This window comes from Pieris napi, chromosome 19 (genome assembly GCF_905475465.1).
Source record: "Pieris napi chromosome 19, ilPieNapi1.2, whole genome shotgun sequence".
NCBI lineage: Eukaryota > Metazoa > Arthropoda > Insecta > Lepidoptera > Pieridae > Pieris > Pieris napi.
The window spans coordinates 792,069-815,624 of NC_062252.1; the positions used below are offsets into that span (position 1 = coordinate 792,069).

General features: G+C 32.9%; 3 protein-coding genes across 5 annotated transcripts in view; 1 reads left to right on the plus strand and 2 right to left on the minus strand.

Moving 5' to 3' along the window:
- Positions 1-5,074, plus strand: part of LOC125059130 (facilitated trehalose transporter Tret1-like) — a 6,284-nt gene extending 1,210 nt beyond the window's left edge. For both annotated transcript variants that reach the window (XM_047663356.1, XM_047663357.1), the window contains 2 exons: positions 2,431-2,566; positions 3,482-5,074. In XM_047663356.1, coding sequence (XP_047519312.1) covers positions 2,431-2,566; positions 3,482-4,809 — 1,464 coding nt within the window. In that variant the 3' untranslated portion in view covers positions 4,810-5,074. The remainder of the gene's footprint in view (positions 1-2,430; positions 2,567-3,481) is intronic.
- Positions 1-9,601, minus strand: part of LOC125059131 (facilitated trehalose transporter Tret1-like) — a 23,120-nt gene extending 13,519 nt beyond the window's left edge. Inside the window, exon 1 of the mRNA XM_047663359.1 lies at positions 9,557-9,601. The gene's annotated coding sequence lies outside the window, so the exon portion shown is untranslated. The remainder of the gene's footprint in view (positions 1-9,556) is intronic.
- On the minus strand, positions 304-23,350 carry LOC125059129 (histone lysine demethylase PHF8-like). 2 transcript variants are annotated; one of them, XR_007118608.1, is made up of 24 exons: positions 23,235-23,335; positions 22,720-22,805; positions 22,322-22,504; positions 21,771-21,883; positions 21,404-21,540; positions 20,953-21,154; positions 20,712-20,807; positions 20,336-20,481; positions 19,300-19,426; positions 18,562-18,684; positions 17,663-17,779; positions 17,041-17,426; positions 16,325-16,539; positions 15,563-15,711; positions 15,021-15,131; positions 13,893-14,076; positions 12,707-12,803; positions 11,967-12,086; positions 11,735-11,850; positions 10,905-11,010; positions 10,238-10,385; positions 9,837-9,912; positions 8,409-9,601; positions 304-314 (listed from the first exon to the last, which is right to left on the minus strand). XR_007118608.1 is itself a non-coding variant. In XM_047663354.1 (23 exons), the coding sequence occupies exons 1-23, from the start codon at positions 23,333-23,335 to the stop codon at positions 9,522-9,524; spliced, it is 3,219 nt and encodes a 1,072-aa protein (XP_047519310.1). In that variant the 5' UTR covers positions 23,336-23,350; the 3' UTR covers positions 7,825-9,521. The 2 variants fall into 2 exon arrangements, 1 of the variants encoding a protein (XP_047519310.1); XM_047663354.1 differs by lacking the exon at positions 304-314 and having other exon boundaries at positions 7,825-9,601; positions 23,235-23,350.
- Positions 23,351-23,556: the final 206 nt, after the last annotated feature.

The window sequence follows — 23,556 nt, forward strand, 5'->3', positions numbered from 1 at the left end:
TTTAAATGAACAAGTTTATGTTGCTAATAAAAGACCTCAAACCTTTTTACGTCTGGGCCTTATATTTCTGAATCTGTTTCATGATCATTTGTCAATCTAATAGACAATTGATCAGCCTCCTGTGTCTGACACACGCTGTTGACTTTTTGGGTCGAAGGCAAGGTTTACTCACGATGTTTTCTGTGAATGTTAAATGCGCACGTGAAAGAGAGTCCATTGGTGCACAGCCGCGGATCGAACCTACGACCTTAGGGATGACAGTCGCACTCTGAAGCCAGGCCAACAATGCTCGTATGTCGTTATGTAGTTAGTTACTATATATTTATATATACTATATATATATACGCATAAGTTGCACCTCTCCTCGCTATATTACATATAAAACGGAGGTAATTTTTGTAAAATTATAGCAAGGTCGTTAGCTTATCAGTTACAGTTTACAGAACTGTTTAATATTAATGTTTTTTATTAAAAAAAGCGATATTTGCATGCGCCACAAGCTTACTGAAAGAAACCCAACGAATTAATAAACGTCTTTATTGAGACATGATGAAACATAACAATTTGTTTTGATGATGAACAACTCGTGCTACAAGTGTCAAAAAAGATCGTAGTGAAAGATCAGTCAGGTTTCACAGACTGCGAAAAACGTGTTAACTCTTTTCTCAGTCCACGTCGAATTGGTGTATATTGCTATTGCTGGTTTTTATAACACATGAGCGCATTATACAATATTAAATAGATTATTTTAATAACAACAATTGAGGCAACGCTCTTGTTTACATAAAGTAAAAATGTACATCGAGTGGTTCATTCGATTCATGAGTGTCAGGTACTACAAATCTAGTAAATTACCTATTACAACTTTTATCAATTGCATAGTTTATAGATTAAACTAATTATAGATATAGTACTGTCTTTTATTGACATAACCTTTACACATTTGACGACTCATTGGTTTAGTGGTTAGTACCCCTGACTACGAATCCATAGGTCCCGGGTTCGATCCCCGGCTGAGACGAACATCGATGTGATGAGCATTTGGTGTTGTGCTTAGGTCTTGGGTGTTTAAATATGTATTTATATGTCTATCTATCTATAATATGTATGTAATATGTATATGTATATCCGTTGCCTAGTACCCATAACACAAGCTTCACCAGCTTAGCATGGGACTAGGTCAATTGGTGTGAATTGTCTTTAAAAAAAAAAAAGTTATGTTATAATAATATAAAGCACGCTGTAAAGCACGCGAAACGTCGGATAAATTTAAAATTATGTTAAATAATTGTAAATTTATAATAATACATAACTTTAATCCGGTTAAAAAGTTTTTTCTTTAATTATAGATATTTTAAAACTGATAATTCAATCACAAATATAGTATATTTATTAATACTTAAACTTGACATGGATATCTGTCTCTATCTCTCTCTCTATCTTAAATTAAACAAAACGAAATTGAATAATTTTAATATATGTATATATTTTTTGGTTCTGAAATTTTTACATTTATTGCATTATTCGATTACAAAGATAACATTTGTACACAATTGAAACAATTAAAAAATTGGGAATGTCCAAAGCAAATATCTAAAGCCCCGTACTACGCATGAGGCGGACTCATTTCTGCGTCCGTTTCAATGATACCTATAGGAAAATAGGTGATTGACCTTCTTTATAAGCAAGGCTCTTCTCTGACTAATACCGGTTACATCTATATGTTTTTTCGTCACCATTCAACATATATGAAGGTGTATGTCACATCGTTTTCATATAGTGCAGTTATATATAATCTCTCCTAAAAAATGTTAGAAATGGATCGCCCTGCTTAAGATTTATTTGTATTTTGCAGAATGATAAAAAACTAATTCAAATAAGTGCTTAGTACTAATTGTAGTATATCCCCAATTCGGTTATCAATATTGTTTATTTTATCGCTAACTAGATATGCTTCACCGATATTTACATAGATTATCGTATTAAGCTACTCGCTGTTACCGATCGAAATACGCGTTCTCTATATTTAACAAGCGTTTATCTTTTACTAAACATAATTGTGGTATTACATCAGAGAATTTCTTCAATGTTCCTCAAAAAATAACTATTAATAATTTATCTGAATAAAAGTAAAATAAATGGGTGATTGTATTAAACGCGTTTTATTTCGTAAAGTTATATGTGTAATTATTTGAAACAATTACAATTAATTGTGGTATTTAATCAATATAATTATTTTATAGTAGTAGCTTAATTAATTTTGTGCTGTTCGATGCTTTGAGAGCCGGATCAATCACAGAACGGAGATCTTAAATTTGCTTTCCGAGAAAATCCAATTCGCTTTTACGTCAATGGTTTCGTAATAAAAATGATCAAACAGACGCCTAAGTTTTCCTAAACGTTAAGGCTTTATATTTATATTATTTTCAGTGTTTCGTTACCCTGGGTGTATCCCTGAACCTGTCATCTCATGGATTAACAATGGGTTTTGCAGCCATTGCGCTGCCTCAGTTACGACAGCCGGACTCCATCATACCAATCGACGATGTTACCGGATCTTGGATATGTAAGTTTATTTTATTTATTGAGAAAGATTTACAGCTTATATCTAACTTATTCTTTTTACGCCATTAAACAAATCTTTACATATAATTAAGTAATTAATAATTAACTGGATTGGTAACAATAAAATCATTTTAATCCAAAGAAAGCAATAAAGTAAAAACTAAAATTTGTTAAGGAACACTTAGGGAATATAACTTATACACTTATAAAAACTTATGAAACACTATTTATTTATACACTTATATTAATTACAAGTAAATAATTATTCTAACTAACAAAATAATTAAATTCTTACGTTTGATTACATATCTATATAAGATTTTGATTTTACTAATCTTTCTAATAGCGGGTGGTCTCCAATTTATATGTAATTTCTAATATTCTTTACATCAAGTCTTAAAATTTATTTAATCTGTTGGTTACCTATAAAAATTCGTTTGGAATCTATAGAATTAGGTAATCTTCCTAAATGATGCAGCCCCAAGGTCTAAGTTGTTGAACTGATAAGATAAAAAATATTGTTTCGCAAATATATTTAATGTTTTGTCTAAATATTAGGTGTAATTTATTTTCTTCCTTGTTGTGTTATTACAAATGTTAAGCTATTGTATAATATTTCACAATCTTCTCAAAGTTAGTTTTAGTGTTAAAAATATACAACACCGCTTTTAAGAAAATTTTAACTAAGAAATAAAATATTACCTAATAATACTATTATATAGGTATATTTTTATTATACTTATGCGAGAGTTATTTCTTTTAACGACTGCAAGATACTATTTAATAATCTAGTTCTAGTTCATGCAACGTTATCAAAATCGATTCAACAATTTAAGCATAAATATTGAACAACAATTAATTATAACAACAAAATATTTTTGGCCGAGAAACATATGTATATTTCATCTCTTTTCAGCTGCTATCCTGGGTTTCGCTCTGATCTTCGGAAACTTTATTATTCCAACGGTGATGGCGAAAAATGGCCGCCGAACAGCCAACATTCTCAGCATTATCACCATGCTTATAGGATGGTTCTGCGTTATTCTTGCCACTGATATCAAAGTCTTTCTTGTTGGAAGATTCCTAAAAGGGACCGCAATGGGAATGACAGCATCTTTGGGACCAGTTCTCATCGGAGAGTACACCAGCCCTAAAAACAGAGGAGCATTTTTAACAACTATTTCCCTGTCGATTGCTGTTGGAGTTCTATTCGCTCACACGTTAGGAGCATTCTTCTACTGGCAAACCGCAGCCCTAGTCATTGCGTTCGTCATGTTTCTCGACTTGCTGATAATTTTATACTCCCCAGAAACGCCAGCCTGGCTCTCTGATCAGGGACGATATGAAGAAAGTAGAAAAGTATTCAGATGGCTGCGAGGTGACGGTGAAGAAGAAGAATTGAAACGTATGATTGAAACAAGTATGATTGTCAGAGAGGCTAAGACTGAAGTGGTTATAGAAGAAAGCTTTTCAAAAAGGCTGAAAGCGAATATTGCATTCTTCAACACAACGATACGGAAAAGGGAATTTTATAAGCCGATTTTCATAATGATTCACATGTATACATTAAGCCAGTGGGCCGGGGCGAACATATTGGCTGCATACACTCTGGATGTCTTTACACTTGTTATTGGCACAGATGTTAATATATACTTAATGGTCATAACGTTGGGAGCCCAAAGAATCATCTCCAACGGGATTGCAGTGTGGGTGATCAAGAAAGTTAAAAGAAGAACCATGCTGTTTGCAACAGTGGGACTAAACATATTTGCCTTTTTGGCGATTGCTGCGTATAGCTATCTCAAAGTACATAACATGCTACCATTCGATCATCCCTTTATAGGAATTCTCCTGATTCATATCCATATGGTAACCATTGCGACGGGTACAGTGCCGCTACCATTCATTATCGCTGGAGAACTATTTCCATTAGATTACAGAAGTTTAGCGGGTAGTATAAGTGTGTTCTTCCTCTCTGGAAACTTTTTCATAATTCTGAAGACTGTTCCATTTCTCTTTAAGAACATGGGGATACATGGAGCATATGTAATTTACGCTGCCATTGTGGCATATTGTCTTGTTATTGAGTATTTCTTCTTACCGGAAACGAAGGACAGGACGTTGCAAGAAATTGAAGATGAATTTAGAGGACGCCCGCTCTCACCAGAAGAATTGAAGTCAACACAATCTCTGACAGCTCAAAAGCATAACCAAGATAGACGGTGTAGTAGTCCAGTTATTTGATAAGAAAAGCAGGAATTGAATTTATTAACTAATATGACACTTTTTCTTAATGTTTATAATAGGGAACCTCTAATCTCGAAAATTTTGAAATACCGTCTTCGGTTAGAGATTCTAATGGTTCACGAGTTGAGATATTTTAGTTCGAAAGGCACGGAATGCAGCTCCGTATTTCTTAATACAAAGAACAGTAGAAATTTGTGATAATTAGCTAAGACAGGTTTCAAAAACCAACTATAATATATTAAATTTTTCATAAGAAACACAAGGTTAATTTTCTTGTCCTTTGCATTTTTAAAATGTAAGATATTTATCTAAAATTACATTGTACTCACTATTTAACTATCAGAAGTCTTAAAAATTTATTGCCGAATGCATTTTAATAGTGTTATTTATTGATACGAGAAGATAATACAACCTACTTAGTAAATTTCTTTAATCTTATACAAAAAATTCGCAAAATTGTATCCAATATATTATATATTTTCTACAATTTGATAAGAACTTACATGTTTCGTTTTCCTATTAACAAATGCAAATGATCTAGTCATTTCCTCTAATTTAAAATACTGGAGCCGTCAATAATTATATTATTTAGCTATGTTCTCGCTAAGCAAATTTCAACTAAAAATATATTTTTTTTTATAAATTAACAGAAAAAGGTTTTGGCTCTCCATTAATATTTTCTAAGTACATTTTAATATCACAGTATATATCCCCATACGCTTTACAAATAGGCGAGAGAAAAATAAGTAATAAGAGTCGAATACACATCAAAACGGTTTTGTTTCCGGCATCGGTGAACCTTATAACTCTCAACCCGTTTCTTTTCAAAAGAAAAAGGAATGATCAGTGAAACATAAAGGTGTAGCGTCACTACTTTTATTTAACTCCGTCACATATGACTGATATTTTAGACATTATAAGGGTGACGTGACACTTTTCATTTGTACAATCTTAATCTATAGATATCGAAATTCGAGACGCAATAAAACACAAAACTAGATCTAGAAAACTCTTTTTTCTTCACAACATACAAGTCACCATATAAATCAGTATTATTACAACATATATTTATACATCTACTTACATTCTGTGGTTTAGCTTAAATATATGTATGTCAATCAAAACGCTTATAAATAGCTATCTCTGTTTAACATATACTTAAATTAAGAGAAAGCTATATAAGCCACTCGATTGGTGTTTAAGTATTAAGTATGTATATATATTTAATATTATATATACCAACGGCACGCCATTGTTTGATCGATGTCAAATAAGTTTAGTTATATACTAAATCAAACAATTTGTATGGCTCAAAACTTAGCAATTAAAAAGAGTGGCGGAAAGTTTCTTGCCAGTTCTTGCCCGCTCTACGCCCTTGACTGGCGAACTTTTTTGACGTTCATAAGTGTACTTGTTTACCTATATGAATAAAGATATTTTGAGTTTGAAATCCCGGCGAACTTCGTACCGCCTGAAACTTATTACATACGGAATACAATTAATACAAAATAAATTTAATACTATCACCGATTTGCAATACCCAACGTTACAATGTGCCTTGGTGTGTTGTAAATTTAAGTAGCATTTCCTTCAAATAAAATATATATACGACAATCCTTTTCCATTACTGACATTATTCTAGATTTTTTAACATCTAAAATACGCTATACGAATATTATGTCTGTCTATTTTGTCCATTCGAAACCTTTTTTAAATTCGTTCTTGAGGAGTTGTTCTAAAATTTGAGGAGTGAGTTTAACGGTATCGACGAACATTAAATTTTTGACAGTTTCGTAACCCACGACCATTTTTTATTGGAATTTTTAATTTCTTTTATACAATTTTTACAATTTTCCAAAATTTTTAGTTAAGAATTTTACAAATACAACAAACAACAAGGTCCAGTCGTTCTCAAGTTATAAGTTCGAACAATTTTAATTCGTGTCAAACAAAACAATGTCAAACTTGCGCGTTCTCATTTTTAATGTCAAACGTCAAACAATGACGTGCCGTTCGTATGTTTAATTTACATAATATACAGATATCGAGGCACCATACTGTGTATATATTAAGGTGTGTAAAAAAATAATTAAAATACTACATTTCTTTCGCTTGAAGTTCCATGTTGTCACTTATAACTAGGTTATTCCAAATTTTAAATTGTTAAGATTCCGCTCTACCATTCCAAAAGGGTTTCCAGGTATGACTTGATACCATTGCCGTAAAATAATAACCAATTATTTCTACATATAACAGTCATTTAAATTAACGTCGGTTATATTTAAATATCCATAACACAAGCAAGCTTACTACCCACATAAATAGCGATCCGATTTTCGTACCACGTAATTCCAAGTTCGACACCAACCATATATTAATTATAACCGTGATGACGTCATAAAAATTCTTTATCGGGGTGGCCAATTAATTAGTAAATAATTTACATTTAAGTAACGTTGTATAAGCTGATAAGTGCGGGACTATGCGAGTTATAACTATATATCTGAGATATCTAGCAGGTCGAGACATCTAATAGTTCATTAAAAAAAAAACCACATATTTTTGAGTAAATTTTTTTTTTAAATTCACGGCATTGTATCAGTCTATATATAAATGTTTTTCTTTTCTCAGATATATTTTTGTGAATATATTAGGAGACTAAAAGAATAAGAACTCTTTTTCTTAAATTGTTAGTAAAGTTATTTGAAATTACATAAAAGAAATATTTCGTTGACTTCAATAAATGTAATTAATATCTAAATATAAAAAGTGATTTAGCTTTTTAAATATAACACCCTGTAAACTAACAGTAAAGCAAAGACTGTTTTGCAAATTCGAAGCAATATTAAATTATATAAAATTTACTAAATATAGTTTTTGATACATATTTTATAAAATACACCATATTGATCACTTATGTACACGCGTTTATAGTTATACTTCTTTGGCGTAATCATTTTCATCGAGCACTGAAGGGTGCTTCCACATCTGTGATGTGGGACGCACCGAATTGAATTTTTCTTATCCATTTTAATGGTCACTTCCGATATAATAGCTACTAATCATGAAAATAATTGTAAAATACAAAAAACACTATGTTTCTTATTACATTGGAACGGGTTTGTCGTATAGAAATGATTATTTTGGTTTAAATATGCACCTTGTCGATAAATCAGAGCAAGCGGCAACTAGCGATCCAGACTGTTTTACCGACGTTTGAACATCATTCAGGGTGTCCGTTTTTTGTGACGATGTGCGCGGGTATCGTAAAAATTTACTCTCATCATCTTTCGCTAGCGCGACCAAATAAGTATAACTTCACAAATTATTGAAATTAAGCCTAATAATTTAAAGTATCAACCGCAAGCGTGCGGCATGGATCAACCCACGTGCACATCAGCCCACACCAGCAATACTAAGTAGATTTGGAAATATATATTACGTGTTATTGTAAATTCGCAAAACAGTCGTTGTAGCTAACAAAATTAACAAAAGAACGAACTTAACACTTAAAATACTTAACATTACGCATTTTCGGTGGTAAAGGCGCTTTTCTATCAACAACCATTCGTAATTTTTACGAGTCGTATAAAAACGCATTATCTACGACTCGTAATAGCTACTGGTAACCTAGATAAGATATTGGGCACCCTAGACTAACTCAAAAAGTTAGCCACTTCAATTGAAGCGCGGTTCTAGGTTCGATTCCCGGAGGAAAATATTACAAATAGCACAAGACTGATGGACTGATTCGAGGGATAAATAATTCCATAATAGACCTTTTTTACGTTACGCTTATATCAGCTCAGTCATTGAAATTTCAATACAAAATAATTATTTAATACAAATACCAACTTAGAATACAAATAAATAGAATTAATTTCAATTGTATATATTATTGGCCGAACCAAAACAAGTTCAGTGACTCGATTCTCCTTATTTTACTTCTATAGTATTGCAACGATTCTAAAACTTCATATTTGCTAACAAACAGTTTTGGTCCTTCGAGTCGGAATAAAAAAGAAAATTTTGTTACTTTCGAACTATTTTGTAAACAAATAAATAAAATATGAGAATCAAGTCCCACTTTTCGTATAACTTAAAATATCAGATCTTTTTATAATTTGATAACCCGTATTTCAAAAGCTAATTTTGGATACAACTTTATTAAGGGATTAAAAAAGGCAGTCGTATTAGAACCTTTTTAGGTCTGGGCCTCAGATTTGTGTTTTTTTCTAATAGGTAACGACTCAGCCTTCTGTGCCTGACACACGCTTACGTCCTGAGAGTCACACGCTGAAGCAGTTAGCCCCAAATTTATCAGATTGGATCATTTCCGATACTTCGTACACATTCGTATCTAGAGATATATTTTCTAATTACTAGTAAAGCGTATATTTAAGCGTCAAAAGCGAACTATGTATGTCAAAATCCATTACGTTTTTGACATTAACGTTACCCTGAATTTAACATTTTGAAATACGAGCTCAAATTTAACCTAAAAATTACGAATAATGGCGGTAGTATAGAAAAATATAAAAAGTACGAGCAATATTGCACACGTTTCAATAACTTTTACTGAAGCCAAAATTGAAAGAAAAACGAAAATCAGTGTTACTTACTGACACAACACCGATTGGTCCGATACATATATAAAATATATCTTACATATATCTAGAAATTAAACTATTATTTACTAAATATACAATCTAATATATCATTTTGTGTATTTTTAATATTTTACCGAGACGTTGCTTCGCCGTCTTCATACCCTTTTTCAGTCTTAGATCTGCAAAAAAATGAATAATTTTCGGAAATATATTTTATCGAAAAGGATATATATATTAACATAAAAAAGTGTCGAGGTAAAGGTTACTTGCTAAGTTGCGTTTACGCTCCAATAAAAACATACTATAATCTGTAATCAACTAATAAATGTGCACCGTAAGTATGGTTCTGAAGTCAGATTTTCTTTTATAATAAATATACACTAGTCTCCATTAATTAGGTTATTAGACACTCACTTTTGTTATTAACTGGATTATGTACAGGCGGTGGAGGCCTACGGCTCTTAGTCGCAAGCACTGCACGCTTTGGATTCTGAAAGATAGACAAAATAATATTACCTGTATACAATTTTTAACTGTGGCTTTAATATAATATTTTTAGAGAAACCAGCCAGCTTGTGGCGAGAACCGGGAACACGTAACACATCATTAATAATCTCTTGATTACGTGTCTTCTGTATCACTATCTCGGAATCAAACCACAAGAATGTTGTAAGTAGAGACAGTCTTAGCAAAATTTTATCTAAGAATCGAACCCTAGACCACGACTTATACTCAATAAAAAACTTTGGTAGAAATATAAAAATACAAAAAATTAAACAAGCAATAAAAATGAAAATAAATAAATCAGTACTAACCAAAGGCACCTTATCGACTGCGGTATTGGCTTGCGAAGCCGCGTGTAAAGCTGCGCGTACGCACTCGCGTCGTACGGCCGAACGGGCGGGGCCACGTAGACGTGGGACTAAACGACCTAAACGGGCGCGAGGTGACCAAGATTCATCCCTGAAAGAAATATTTACTTTAGATTATGAAGATTAAATAGATAAAACTAGTTTTGGTTACTTAAACTAATGCTAAAAAAGGTATAATGGAGGACAACTTTTATAAAAATAACCTTTTTTAGGTCTGGGCCTCAGGTTTCTGTATCTGATTCATGATCATTTGTCAATCTAATAGGCAAGTAGGTGATCAGCCTCCTATGTCAGACACACACCGTCGACTTTTCGTGAGGAAGCATCCGGTTTCCTCACGATGTGATTCTTCGCCGTTCGAGCGAATGTGCACATTTAGCACATATAAAGAAAGTCCATTGGTGCACAGCCGGGAATGAACCTCGACCTCTGGGATGAAAGTCGCTCGTTGAAGCCACTAGGACAACACGCCTATATACTTTTAGATATACTATGACAAAATTACACTTCTAGCGTATTATTTTTATGGGTATCATCTTTGTACATAGCAATCATAATGCTTCTAAAAAAATTTTTAATAAAATAATATGCCTCTACGAGCCTGCCTTACTTTTCGCTCTTCGCTTTGTTATCACTCCTATTTTTTGAAGTCCTCCGCCGACGCGTCGTCGTCCAATCGTCGTCTTCATCAGAACTCATCTCTAACGATGGATATACTGGAACAAATAGGTTTATCTTAACTAATTAAAAACCATAAATAGAAAATAGTTGGATAATTAACTAAAATAATAGGCCTCCAATTTAAGCCTTTACGATTTTTTATTATTACTAAATCAATGTTGATTGTATTAAAAAAATATATAACACTTATATTATTTAAATATTGTAATTTTTAAGTCTTCACTTCTGTCTTAAAACGCATGAAATATTAATATTTAAAAGTCTTTACGCGTTTTATCTAACATTGATTTTTAATTTTAAATATATGCAGGAAATTCTGGGATTATCAGGAAATGTTATGCTCTAGTCAACTAACCATTGCTTGATTTGTTATTATTTAATTGTTTTTTAGTTTGTTAGTAAACGAATAAAAGTACGAATATTGTTACGACCAATCAGAGCAGAGCAAATGCTCCGTGTGGGATCGAAGCGCCATCTTGACTTTGGACGTGTGCATTTAGGGAACGCAAGACAGTACTGATTGAGTATTCAGTAGAGCATTGTGGTGATCAGAGGTTGGACGGAGTTGGGTAAGATTCTTATTAAAAGTGAGATTTTATAAGTGTGGTTAGAATTTCAGCTAAAGTGTTATTTGTAGTGTTAAAAGGAATCAATATAAATAAAATATTGTACGATAATTATTCATATAACAATAACAATGTCTATTGCGATAGAGTGACGATATTTCTCCGACATAATATATCATGAAAATTTCCTCACCATACTCCTCATCTCTATGGACTTCTTTGATAATATCCTCTTCATCATCGAAGTCCTCATCGGCACTAAAGGTTGTCGTCTTACGTGGTCGTTTACTACTTGTTGGCGTACTGGAACTGTTGTATACAATTTTCACATCATAAATATATGTATAATAAAATAGTAATAAGTATAAAGATAAGGCTGTACACACATGCAAATATAAGAAAATAAAGCAAGAAGTAATTGTTACCTCTCAGCCAATCTCTCGTTGGGGCTCGGCCGTTCCGGAGTCTCTGCGTCAAAGGACCTCGGCGCTTGCGCTTCGAATCGTTCGCTGATGCTAAGCATTCCCGCTACCGCTGCGTCTTCACTATTAAATATATAATCATTAAATATAGTGACATATGTCAGACGTCTGTCACTTTTTACGCAAATGTCAATTACGAATGAGGATATATTCAATGGAACTTCTATCATTAATTTGAAATTAAAAATCTGAATATTATAATTATTTAGTATTTCGCGTAACTAGGGGCGTAACACGTACACATACTAGATTTGCGTGTAACATTTCATAATAATTAACATATGTATAAGATTGATCTGATTGTTACGAAGATACTAATAGAAGAACCCCTTTTTCAAATTGAGATAAAGTTTATTGAGATATTTCTCCTTTCATCTTTAAACAGTTTCTTAAAAACAACATTTTCACTAACGATTGAAAACTATATACATTCACTAACAATCCGAAACAACAATTTCTCAACCTGTCCTATGCTGAAACGGAAAATATTCATTTAACTAAATGTCATTTTTTATTATGTGAAATAAACTTTTTTTCTTACTTTCTTTATTTTAGAAGCAGTTCTAGGATTGAGAACTGAAAATTCACAACGGCTATACAGAAATAAAATCACTTACATTTTTTATACAATAATGTCTAACGAAGCAAGTGTGTTACGAATAGTAGGTACAAAATAAACTCACGTATCGGTGACCGGCTGTTCGCCTTCTGCCAGTACAGACGCCTGAATGAGAGACTCTATACCATTGACTGGGGCTGGTCGAGATCTGTATGCACCCGCTATATGAAAAAAAAAATAACTTCAGATAACTATTAAAGTGATTTGAGATTTCCTTATGTTTATGTCCCCAGAAAATTTTGATTAAATACCTCAAAAACTACTTGCTATAAAACTTGTGGATAAAGTGGTGTGCCAAAATTGTGGATAAACATACAGACACAATAAAGAGTTTCTTTTGATAAGTATTATTTTTTTGTATTAATTAAAAAATAATACTTGCTATTCTTAGAAATTAATTGTTCTTAGTATTTTTTTTTATTGTGATAGTAAATCAAATTAATTGAGGTTAATTAATTCGTAAATTTGCAAATCTCTGTTAATACAGTAGAACCTCGATAACTTAAACCTCGGTAACATAAAAACCTCTGTTACTTCAAAAAATACTATGTTCCCTTCCCATCAGAGCCCAAAACCTCTATAACTTAAAATACGCAACCTCTATAACTTAAATAAATAATCTCTGTATAGGCCCTCAGTAACTAAAAGAAATGTTTCCACAACCTCTATAACATAAAATTGTTTGTGAATGAGTCATTTTGAAAGAGTGTCAAACAAATGGTTTCGGTATTTATTGCTTGCACGTGTTTACTATGTATTGTTAACGTAAACAATACATTACCTATTGTTTGCTTTATCTAAATTCTTAAAAAAAAAAGAGCTTTAACAACTGTACGATCATTTATAGAGCAGTGTAGCAACATAAAAGATAATGTATTCTCCTCTCTATTTGACATTGAAAATCAAATCGATTTAGAAACAGTGAATTTTTTAAAACAAAAGAAAATCACAGATTTTTTAAAGTAGACTAAACCTTTAGTTGTTGTTTTATTTTTATGTAATGTAAGTAATGTGAATAAATATGATTACATATTTAATTTTCAGTATTTTATTGAACCCATCCTTCTGATGCATTCGAGTAAAAATGGGAGCAAGGGTACATAGAAACATACATGTACATGTTATATACCTCTATATTAACCTTTACCTAACATAGACCCTTGATAACTTAAAAGCTCTATAACTTAAAATATTTTGTGTTTCCCTTGGACTTTAACTTATCGAGGTTCTACTGTAATTTTAATTGGTACCTGAATGTTGTCTATGACTATGTTTATGTTTAGCCGGCCTCCTCCTCGCTGGAGCCGGTTCATCCACATACAAATCCCCATCTTCGTATTCGTACGTATTTGACATTCTCCGCCTTACAGCCCTTTCTGACCGACGAACTGGCGTTGCGGGAGTGTTTTCTGGTGCTTTTGGTTCTTGTATTACCTGAAAAAAAAAATGTGTATAAGCTTTTTTTTTTATAGAGGAGGTAAAAATGCAGCACCGAGCCACTATCGCGGAGACTGTGGGACTGGTAATCTGGGGTGCCTCTGCTAACCAGAAGGGAGAAACCCACCCACTAAAAATACCTCCTAAGCCCTCCCACGGCATCGGATGCCATTGATTCAACATGGATATCGCATTTAACCAAGGGAAATTTGTGTGAAAATCCGAACCTTAGACCTCAACTTAACCTCTTTACTTTAGAGTAATATGTAGTCAAACATCTTTAAGCATAGCAGGGAAAAGAAATTCATAATTATAATATACTGCAACAAATTTAGAGGTACTGTTATGAAGGTGGTAATAATACCTATTTATAGTAAGGAAGTATCTGATGTCGAGATATAATACGAAATTCCACCCGTATCACCTCGATTCTCGACGTCTGTTCCACAATTGAGGGTTTTAAGAGAGGTTTTGCCACGCACCACCACAATGTGGAACCAGCTGCAAACCGATTTATTTCCGAACCAATTCGACTTAGGGTATTTCAAGAAAAGAGCGTCCCTATTCTTAAAAGGCTGACAACGCATTTGCGAGCCCTATGGCAATGTGAGTGTCCTTGGCGGTATCACCAGGTTAACATCAGGTGAGCCTCCTGCCTGTTTTTGCCCTGTTATATTTATATTATATTTTTATGATATATATATCCCCACAGACGTTGTCCTGCATGATATTTCAAGCTATTAGGATATTAAAGTATGAAAGTACCGACTGCAGCGCCACCTGTTGGGCTGATTTGTGAATCTAAACCATTCCCAGATCCCCTTGAACACACACAAAAAATTTCATCAAAATCGGTCCAGTCGTTTGAGAGAAGTTCAGTGACATACACACTCACAGAAGAATTATATATATAAAGATTTGAATATTAATCATTAACTCACGTATTGGTACTGATGTGCGATCGCCGTCTCGTACGAAGGCAGTTGCGTGTGCGCGGGCGTTGGTACGTATACGCCGTTTGATTGCGTACTTGACGTACTATACGCCGCGCCCTGTGTGAAAAAAAAGCTTTCTAAATTATTCACTTTCAATATATTTAAATCGCTTTCGACTTTCGTACCTCCAATCGTAGGATCTAATCCGTGCGCGAATGGACTTTCTATGTGCGCGAAACCGGCATACCATAGACCCAAAAAGCCAAGCGCGTGTGGCAGAGAAGGCTGATCACCTACTTAACTACTAAGAAAAACAAATGATCAGGATACAGATACACGAGTCTGAGGCCCAGACATAAAAGCTTGTAGTGTCACTGATAATTTTTTTAGTCACGACTTAATAATCATCTAACATATATATGGGAACTCAATAAAGAGCAGTATTGGCTGATAATACATTCGACTATAAAATTTTCAAAACACTTTTAACACTAGACTTTTTTTTTAATTTCTAGAATTCAGTATAAACAATATTTCTCGAATGTTACCTGATGCGCTGGGACGACATCTGTATACCGCTGATAGGTTTCATATGCAATTTCAGTGGCCGGTTGTATTCCATACTGCTGATATGAGCCGGGTTTAGCCGTTTCTGAGTATTGGTAGTCTTGTTGAATATCCTCTGCTGAGTACATACCTAAAAAAAACACTTAATATTTTAAAGCAATAGTCAAAACGATGAAGTCATAATATAATGCTTTTGACCGAACCACTGAATCCAGAACTTGTTACAGAAAATTAATCTTAAAAATGGAGGCCTTTACTGGTCATACCTTTGCACGGCAATTTATTTTTATATTTTGGAAATGCATATAGTTATACCCACACAATATGTACAATATACTACTAAATACATTATATATGTATTACCGTATAAGGGAGCGTTCAAGTATTACGTAACGAATTTTTTCCTTTTGTAAAACGTTATGATGCGGGCGTGGATTGAATTACGCGTATATTGTTAATATTATTTTCGACTTTCCAGTACTTTACACCACATAATGGTAACTTTTAGGTATAAATAGTCACACGTTTTACTATTGGGTACAGAAAAACGTTACGGCGCGTAACATGGGGGGGGGGGGGGTCAATAATCTCAAAAAATCGCGTGACGTAATACTTGAACGCTCCCTAATTCGGCTGTACCCCTGGTACCAGGGCTATAATTGAATTCTGGTAGTGAAACAGTTTTTGAAGGTATTTGTTACAAGCCTTCAAATTCAAAAGCCTCTCTCTCTCTAATAACTCACCAGGTCCATAGCTGATCTCCGGTCCCTCTAACCGTACGTTGGCTTGAAGATTCTCATTAGTATACAACACTTCTTCGTGATAATCTCCGATGTCTTTCTTTGAAATGGTCCATTGTTGTATCGGCTTGAGTCGATCAGACCGGATCAAGTGAGACTTGAGTATTGAATGTTCAGGAAGGCTGTATGGTGGAGGCTCTTGTGATGATGATGGGGATCTGTGGATGATTATTATTGATTTTAATTGTTTCAGTGTTTTTTGGCATTTTCCTTTACTTATTATTTATGTTTACAACTGTTTCAACCTTCCCTGAACTTCCACAAATATTTGAAGATCATAATCATTATAACCCATTCTCGAGTTTTAGCGAGACAAACAAACAAAAATGTATATGTATATATTACATCGATTCTAAGGATTGGAAGGTGGAAAGTATCAGTTTCTATCTGAATTTCTATGAAAGATATTAGAAAGATAGATCATTGGCAATCAACAATTTTTCGGTACACTTTTCAGTATTTGGGTAGTTTTTATTAACCATCTAATTTAAAAGAACTCTAATTTAAATTGTATATGTTTTTTAAGTTACATATGATATTTCTATTAGCATTCGATTTGAATTGGTCGATAATTTTTATAAATTGCTATTTCTTTCAATCCTACAAAAATACTTAAATTCATTTTGTAATAGTATCGTTAAGTAATAAATATAACTTACACTTTAACCTTCAAGTTTTTCTTCTCTTGTCTTTCTTCATAGCCATTATCCTGGTAAGCAACCTCAAAGTTTTGATAAAACTTCTCGGGAACTTCCTTTTCAACTACGTACTTCACGTCACTATTTACGTACTTGACATCGTTGACGTATTTTGCATCGGCTACATATTTTATATCTGTGGAATATCTGTCCGTGAATGTGACCTCTTTGTTATCAATATAGAATTTGTCCGCATATAATTTTTCTTCTATATAGTCGCCATTTTGTGTGTTTGGAGTCATATGCATTATTGGTTTGGGAAGAGTTAGTTTTAACGATTTCTTTTGAGTATTCTGCTGCTTCCTATTAGTTGGTTTTGTGGGCGATGTGTTTTTAATTTTGCTATCCTGAAATGTTAATTATAATAATTAGTACAAGCAATGGTAATTGTAGAGCAAAACAATAGTAGTTTCCAACAGAGATGATCTTTAGTATGTAAATTGAGATTAATTAACGTCTATCTTATTCTATCTATTCTCATAGAAACTCTGAATGCACAAATAAAAGTTTTCCGGATATAATAGCTAACTATATAAAATAATGTAAACAAGGTAAGAAAATAAATAGTATTACTAACACATACCTTATCCTTACTATTCCCGTTTCGTTTTTCCAATAACCGTAATTCTTTACACAATTCCCTAACAAGTTGTCCAGAATTAAGACATTTCGGAACATTGTCACGCTTCGCAGTGTCCGTCTGTAATTAGATTAACAAGTTAATCAGTTTATTGAATCCGGATCGAAGGACCAACAAATATGGTAAGAATTTCATTTCATTTTATTTTATATTTATATATCATATCTTTTCCCTTTGTTTTTGTCTGACTGTTTAGTTCTCTAGCAATTGCAAACAATGAATCAAATGTCACAATTGATGTTTGACATTATACTGCTTTGTTGTGTAGAAATTTTGGATCTTCTATTATTATACTAAAGTAATAGTGCAACAATGGCTAAGATTGGCTTTTTTTGGCCAATTGACCTAGTCCCATGCTAAGCTGGTGAAGCTTGTGTTATGGGTACTAGGCAATGGATATATATACATATTATAGATAGATAGACATATAAATACATATTTTAACACCCAAAACCTAAGCACAACACCAAATGCTCATCACATCGATGTTCGTCTCAGCCGGGGATCGAACCCGGGACCCATGGATTCGCAGTCAGGGTTACTAACCACTAGACCAATGAGTCGTCAAATTTAGATACAGTAAACATATTTTTAATGTATTAGACATGGTGTATCAGGACAATCGAAGAAATTTTTATGTTTGAAAATTAAATTATTGAATTCTAGGCAGATAAAATCCAACTCAAAAGTATATTTTTAAGAATTCCGTTGCCCTTTTATTGTACCTCGAAACAGTCTGGACATCCACAAACACAGGAGCATCCTAGTGTGGGGACGAGCATCCTAGTGTGGGGACCAGCGTCCGTAAAATGACGTTTAATTAATAAAGTTTTAAAACTTACACTTTTTAAAGCGTGCCATTCCTTAAGTGCATTTGACAATATCTTTATCCCGCGCAGTAATAATGGAGGTAAATCAGCTTGTGGTGGTGGAATATAGCTTTCACTTAGCGTAAAGTCTTCGTCCTGAAAATAATACATGAATTATTAAAAAATTGAGCCAGAATCGAAATTGAACAAAAAAAAAGTCAGAGCCAGATAGAATTAAATAAATTGAAATAAATAAACAAAATAAATCAAGCTATGTTTGTATAAGTTACATAGTTATAGTTTTTCTTCATAGTGGTTGCGGTAACAGTTTTAAATGTCACCGCACTTTTTTGATGATACTAATCATGTAGGAGTCTCGGGGGACCTTCATTGGAACACCTTCAAGTGAGTTTTGCTGCGGAAACGCGTCTAAGTATTTTTACAAAAAAATTAAAGTTTTGTGTAATGTATTGAAATTTGTAAACAATCCGCCATTTTCTACTTTTCTATTGGTAATAAAAGATGTGACGTTCACTTTAAAAAATCGTGTTTTTAATTTATCTGGGGCAATGAAACCCCACTCTTAAGTGGTATCATATTACTGGGTTTTTAATGCAATTAAAAATTAAATAAGTAAATGAAATTATATTTTTTACAAGCTTACACATTTTGTCAATGGTAGGTAAACTGGTTCGATACAATATTTAGGATGCTATTCATGCATGATAAAATACTTTTCCAAATATTTGGTAAATGCCCCCAAAAGCGTACCTGTGTTTCTTCATTATGTCTCCTCAGCATCGCCAATAAATGAGCTCCAGCGTACCAATGCATTGCCTCGAACAATGGATACCGGAACATTGTCGGCGTTTCTACGCGGCTCTCTATTTCATATATCCTAAAACAATAAATAGCTTTAGCTAAGGCATTGCCTTCAAAAAAAATTACCTATATTTATTTAATTATTTATCAGAACCAAGTGAACAAATTATCACTCGGAGATGTATTTTTAATTACTACAGGTGTAAATTTTAACTAAAGTATGGTAAAAAACAAAATTAACTTTAATTAAACGTAAAACAATTGGTGGCTGTTCAATTATATAAAAAGTATTCATCAATTAATTATTGATTAAAGTAAGTCCCATTCAATTAATTTAAATTTGAATATTGATAACATAAAGTACATACTTTTTCAGACATTAAGCCTTGGGCTTGGAATAGATATTCATAATTTTTCTTCATATTTATAAAACTAATCTACTTTTAGAAAGCCCAATTCAAGAGTCTAAAGCTACATACAAATAAATACATCTAACCCGGCCTCACTGACATAGGGGCCATTCAAGTATTACGTAAACTCTATAGGGGGGAGGGGGGGAGAATTAGTTAATTTGTCATATTAGTTTTAAAATAAGTGTTGTTTGATGATTTGCTATTTTAAAAGAGTACCGAGAGTTTTTTACGCCGGCTTTTTCTCTCGGCCTACATCCTCTGTCTTCTTTGCCGATGAGTAGGGATGCCTACAAATTCAAATTTAATGACGTGGAATAAGTGATACCTGTATCTTATGTTCCATAATAAACATATTTTTTTATTTATTTTTTATTTGGTGATTACGTCAATAGTAATTATTTACTTTATTACACATATTACCCACATTTTCTAAGCTTGAAAACGAAAATGTCGAGGATTTCTTCAAAAAATTAATACGTTTATGTACTATTATTTTTGAGAGCTGGGATAAATTGCAGTAAATCTGCTTACGTAATACTTGAACGGTCCCACAAAAGAACTTTATAACTTACTGCAACTGCATTTCAATGGCATACGAATGCAATAAATTTCCCCCAAACACGAGTGAATCACATGGAGTGTATACAGCATGTATCCATCCAGACGGGATAAATAATGTTTCACCGGCACATAATTCTGCAGTTCCGTACCATTCCACCTGGAAATTCCAAGTTATAGGTCAGCCTGTCAGGCAGAAGCAGCACATTATGTATCTATTTCACTGATAATAATGTTTCAAAAGGCATATTCTGTGTATATATGTATTCTTCAATTTTAAAAGCAACAACCAATGTTGTGTTCCATACACTTTATTTTTAAAGGACAATCTCATCAAAGCTTTGATTAAAAATGTCATGAATAGAATAAACGATAAGATTTTTGTATTACCATATCACCGAAGAACTTCTCATTTTGATTATTTGCAGCACTCCATTGTTGATAAAGTGCTAAATTGGTTGATGTCGGGGGTACCAAGTAGAATATCTGAAAGTGAATTGAATTTCATGTATAGCAACATTTAAAAAGCTGTTTTACACATCAGATATTTCATTTCCTAGAACCAAGAAAAATTAATTATATCACATCAGTATATTTTTCCCGTGGATATATTAAATACATATACACTAACCTTTCTCCCGTGCAATACATGGTACCAAACAGTGGTACCACCAAAGTCCACATGGTAATCCGTATATGATCCACCCGCTGACATAAGGCAGTATTTCTGTACAGCTGGTTTGGGCCGGCCTTCAGGAGCGCCGCCCGCCCAAACCCGTTCTGCCCAATCCAGACGGCGGGCTAAACCTGGAGGCTCTACTAGTGGCGACATGCTGTAAGAATGTTTTATCATCATTAGAAGTAGGTATTGTGAATCATGGAATAGGAAAAAAAAAACCAATTACTACTATAATTAGTAACACTTGTAAGAAACTACATAATGAACATTAAAATAGGAAATTCAATAAAATATGCGTTTTTTATTCTGCAGAATTATTCTGAAATAATTCTTAAAAAAAGACTGAGCTTATATTTTGGTATAAATGCTTTATAATTACAATCTAAATCCATTTTCTACTTACTTCGTTTCACTAAACTCCAAACTAAGTACATTCAATACTTTATCGTCCCTGTGTTCCGGAGGTGTCTCAAAGTACTCTACAAAATCCGAAAGTGGCATTCTGAGGGTTGACTGTTTTCTTACATCTATCACTTCCACCTGAAATTTATATAAAAATTGTAAAAAAAAAACATTTTAAACGAAAAGGGCAAAATTTTTTAAGGAATTAATGAAGTACCAGCGTTAACATTCTTCATTCAGGCACAAGACCTCACATAAATACTAATTCTATAGTAATCTATCTGAATTTTTAGAAATTAGATACTATTACACTTTGGCATGGAACAGTTTAGTTTTGTTAGAAACAAAGTAATGCAGGGATAACTCACCTCCAATTGTGCACCACAGAATCTTAAAACTGATCTGACGTTAAATGATGCAGAATTCGGGACTTTCATGTCCAATCCCTCATTACTGTGAAACATGATAGGTCTAGTGAATCCTGAAAATTATTTATTTATTACCACTTTGTTGCAAGTTTAATATAGTACAATTGTAATAATTAAATAAAAAGAAGAGGCAACTGGGAACATTTTACAAAACCTCTTAAAAAAGCATATTTTGTAATCAGGGTAGGCATACTCAAAAAAGGTGTTTTGAAACAGTATTTAAACCAGTTTGAATTTAAACCATGTATTTGTATAATTCATAATTAATTCCCCGCAGGTAAATTCCTGTTTGAAAAGCCGCTAATGTCAGCTTTTGATATGAAATTATTTCAATGGACTAGTGACTAGTGGTTTTGACCCAGATGATTTAAATATAAATATTAAGGTTGCCACTAATCATATGTAAAATAAAAATAAATAAAAAAATCTATCTATTTATTTAATTTGTTTTGTTTATAATTTTACGTATTTTGCAAGAAAAGACCACAAACCATTATCCTGTACAAATTCTTCGGTAAACTGTTCAGGACGGATTCTCTGTAAGGCGGCTTGTGTTGGTCTCAATGGCCTGGCCGCCAATGCTCGCACCCATGCTGGAGTCCCAGCTTGGGAAGGTCGAGTTTCAGCTCCAATTTCATAACGATCTGCTCTGTGATTATTTGTTGGGATTCTTGCTGCAATAGAAAAGGTGACTATGAATACTATTATCTTATAATGATAGCCTTTTAGCAATACGCAACATTCACATTAATCTTAAGATCATTATAATTAATGAAATACAATTTTATTGCTTAACAAATATAAAAAAAAACAATATTGACGATCAATCTCACTTATTAATGGCATAAAATACATAATATTGCATAATAATAAACTAAACAATACTTACAGATAGAAGGGCCATATGTTGGGTCACATTTTGGACAGTGATACTTGTCTATATCATCTGAATGATATATTTTTACATTTACACAACTGAAAACAAAACAATTAGTGTTACATTTTTATGTGACAAATGATATGGCTATAATTCCACAATAAATAGAATCTACATGTTAAGTAGCACTTTATAATGGTTAGGAAATGTAGTTCTATGGATTTAGGACATATAAAATTTTGACAAAGGCCCAGAAAAAGCGAACATCAAGACTCCATGGTGACCAAGAATGTAAACAAATAGTTCTAAGGCGAACCGTGAAAACACATTCATAACTTATCACGAGACGACTATAGTTAAACTAAATGTACACATAAAAGACGATAATCACTTATAATTATATAAAAACCGCATAAAACATAATAGACAACATGATGGCCGAAGTGCAGAGTGCTGTACAATTGATTTATTTTTTCTTCACACACAGTACCACTTTCACTTTGAAATTTATACTTATTCGGAATTACCTTCCATGAAACCATTCTCTGCAGCAGTCACACTCTATCATAAATTGTCCAACATTATATGGTTGACCACACAAACAATAAGTTTCCTTCGATGACGCCATTTTGATGGCGAATAGACAATTCTCATACTTTTTTTTACCACGTTGATTAGAGCTGCCATTTTACCACTACAGTTAAGTAACCATAGACATAATAATATAGCGATCTAAAAATTAGTATTACATTGAAATGAATATAAATTAATTATATATTTGTATTAATTTTTTCCTATGTAACGATCTCCTATAAATTAATTTACGGTTGTATTCGTACAATCACATTT

Excerpts from the sequence above, each read along its gene's own strand:
- LOC125059129 (XM_047663354.1), bottom strand. The coding sequence starts at position 23,335 with ATGGCGTCATCGAAGGAAACTTATTGTTTGTGTGGTCAACCATATAAT. Across the intron at positions 15,712-16,324 it reads GGAGATCAGCTATGGACCTG|GTATGTACTCAGCAGAGGAT; the intron begins GTGAGTTATTAG and ends TGTTTTTTTTAG. Across the intron at positions 12,804-13,892 it reads TAGTCATAGACAACATTCAG|CGGGTGCATACAGATCTCGA; the intron begins GTACCAATTAAA and ends TTTTTCATATAG.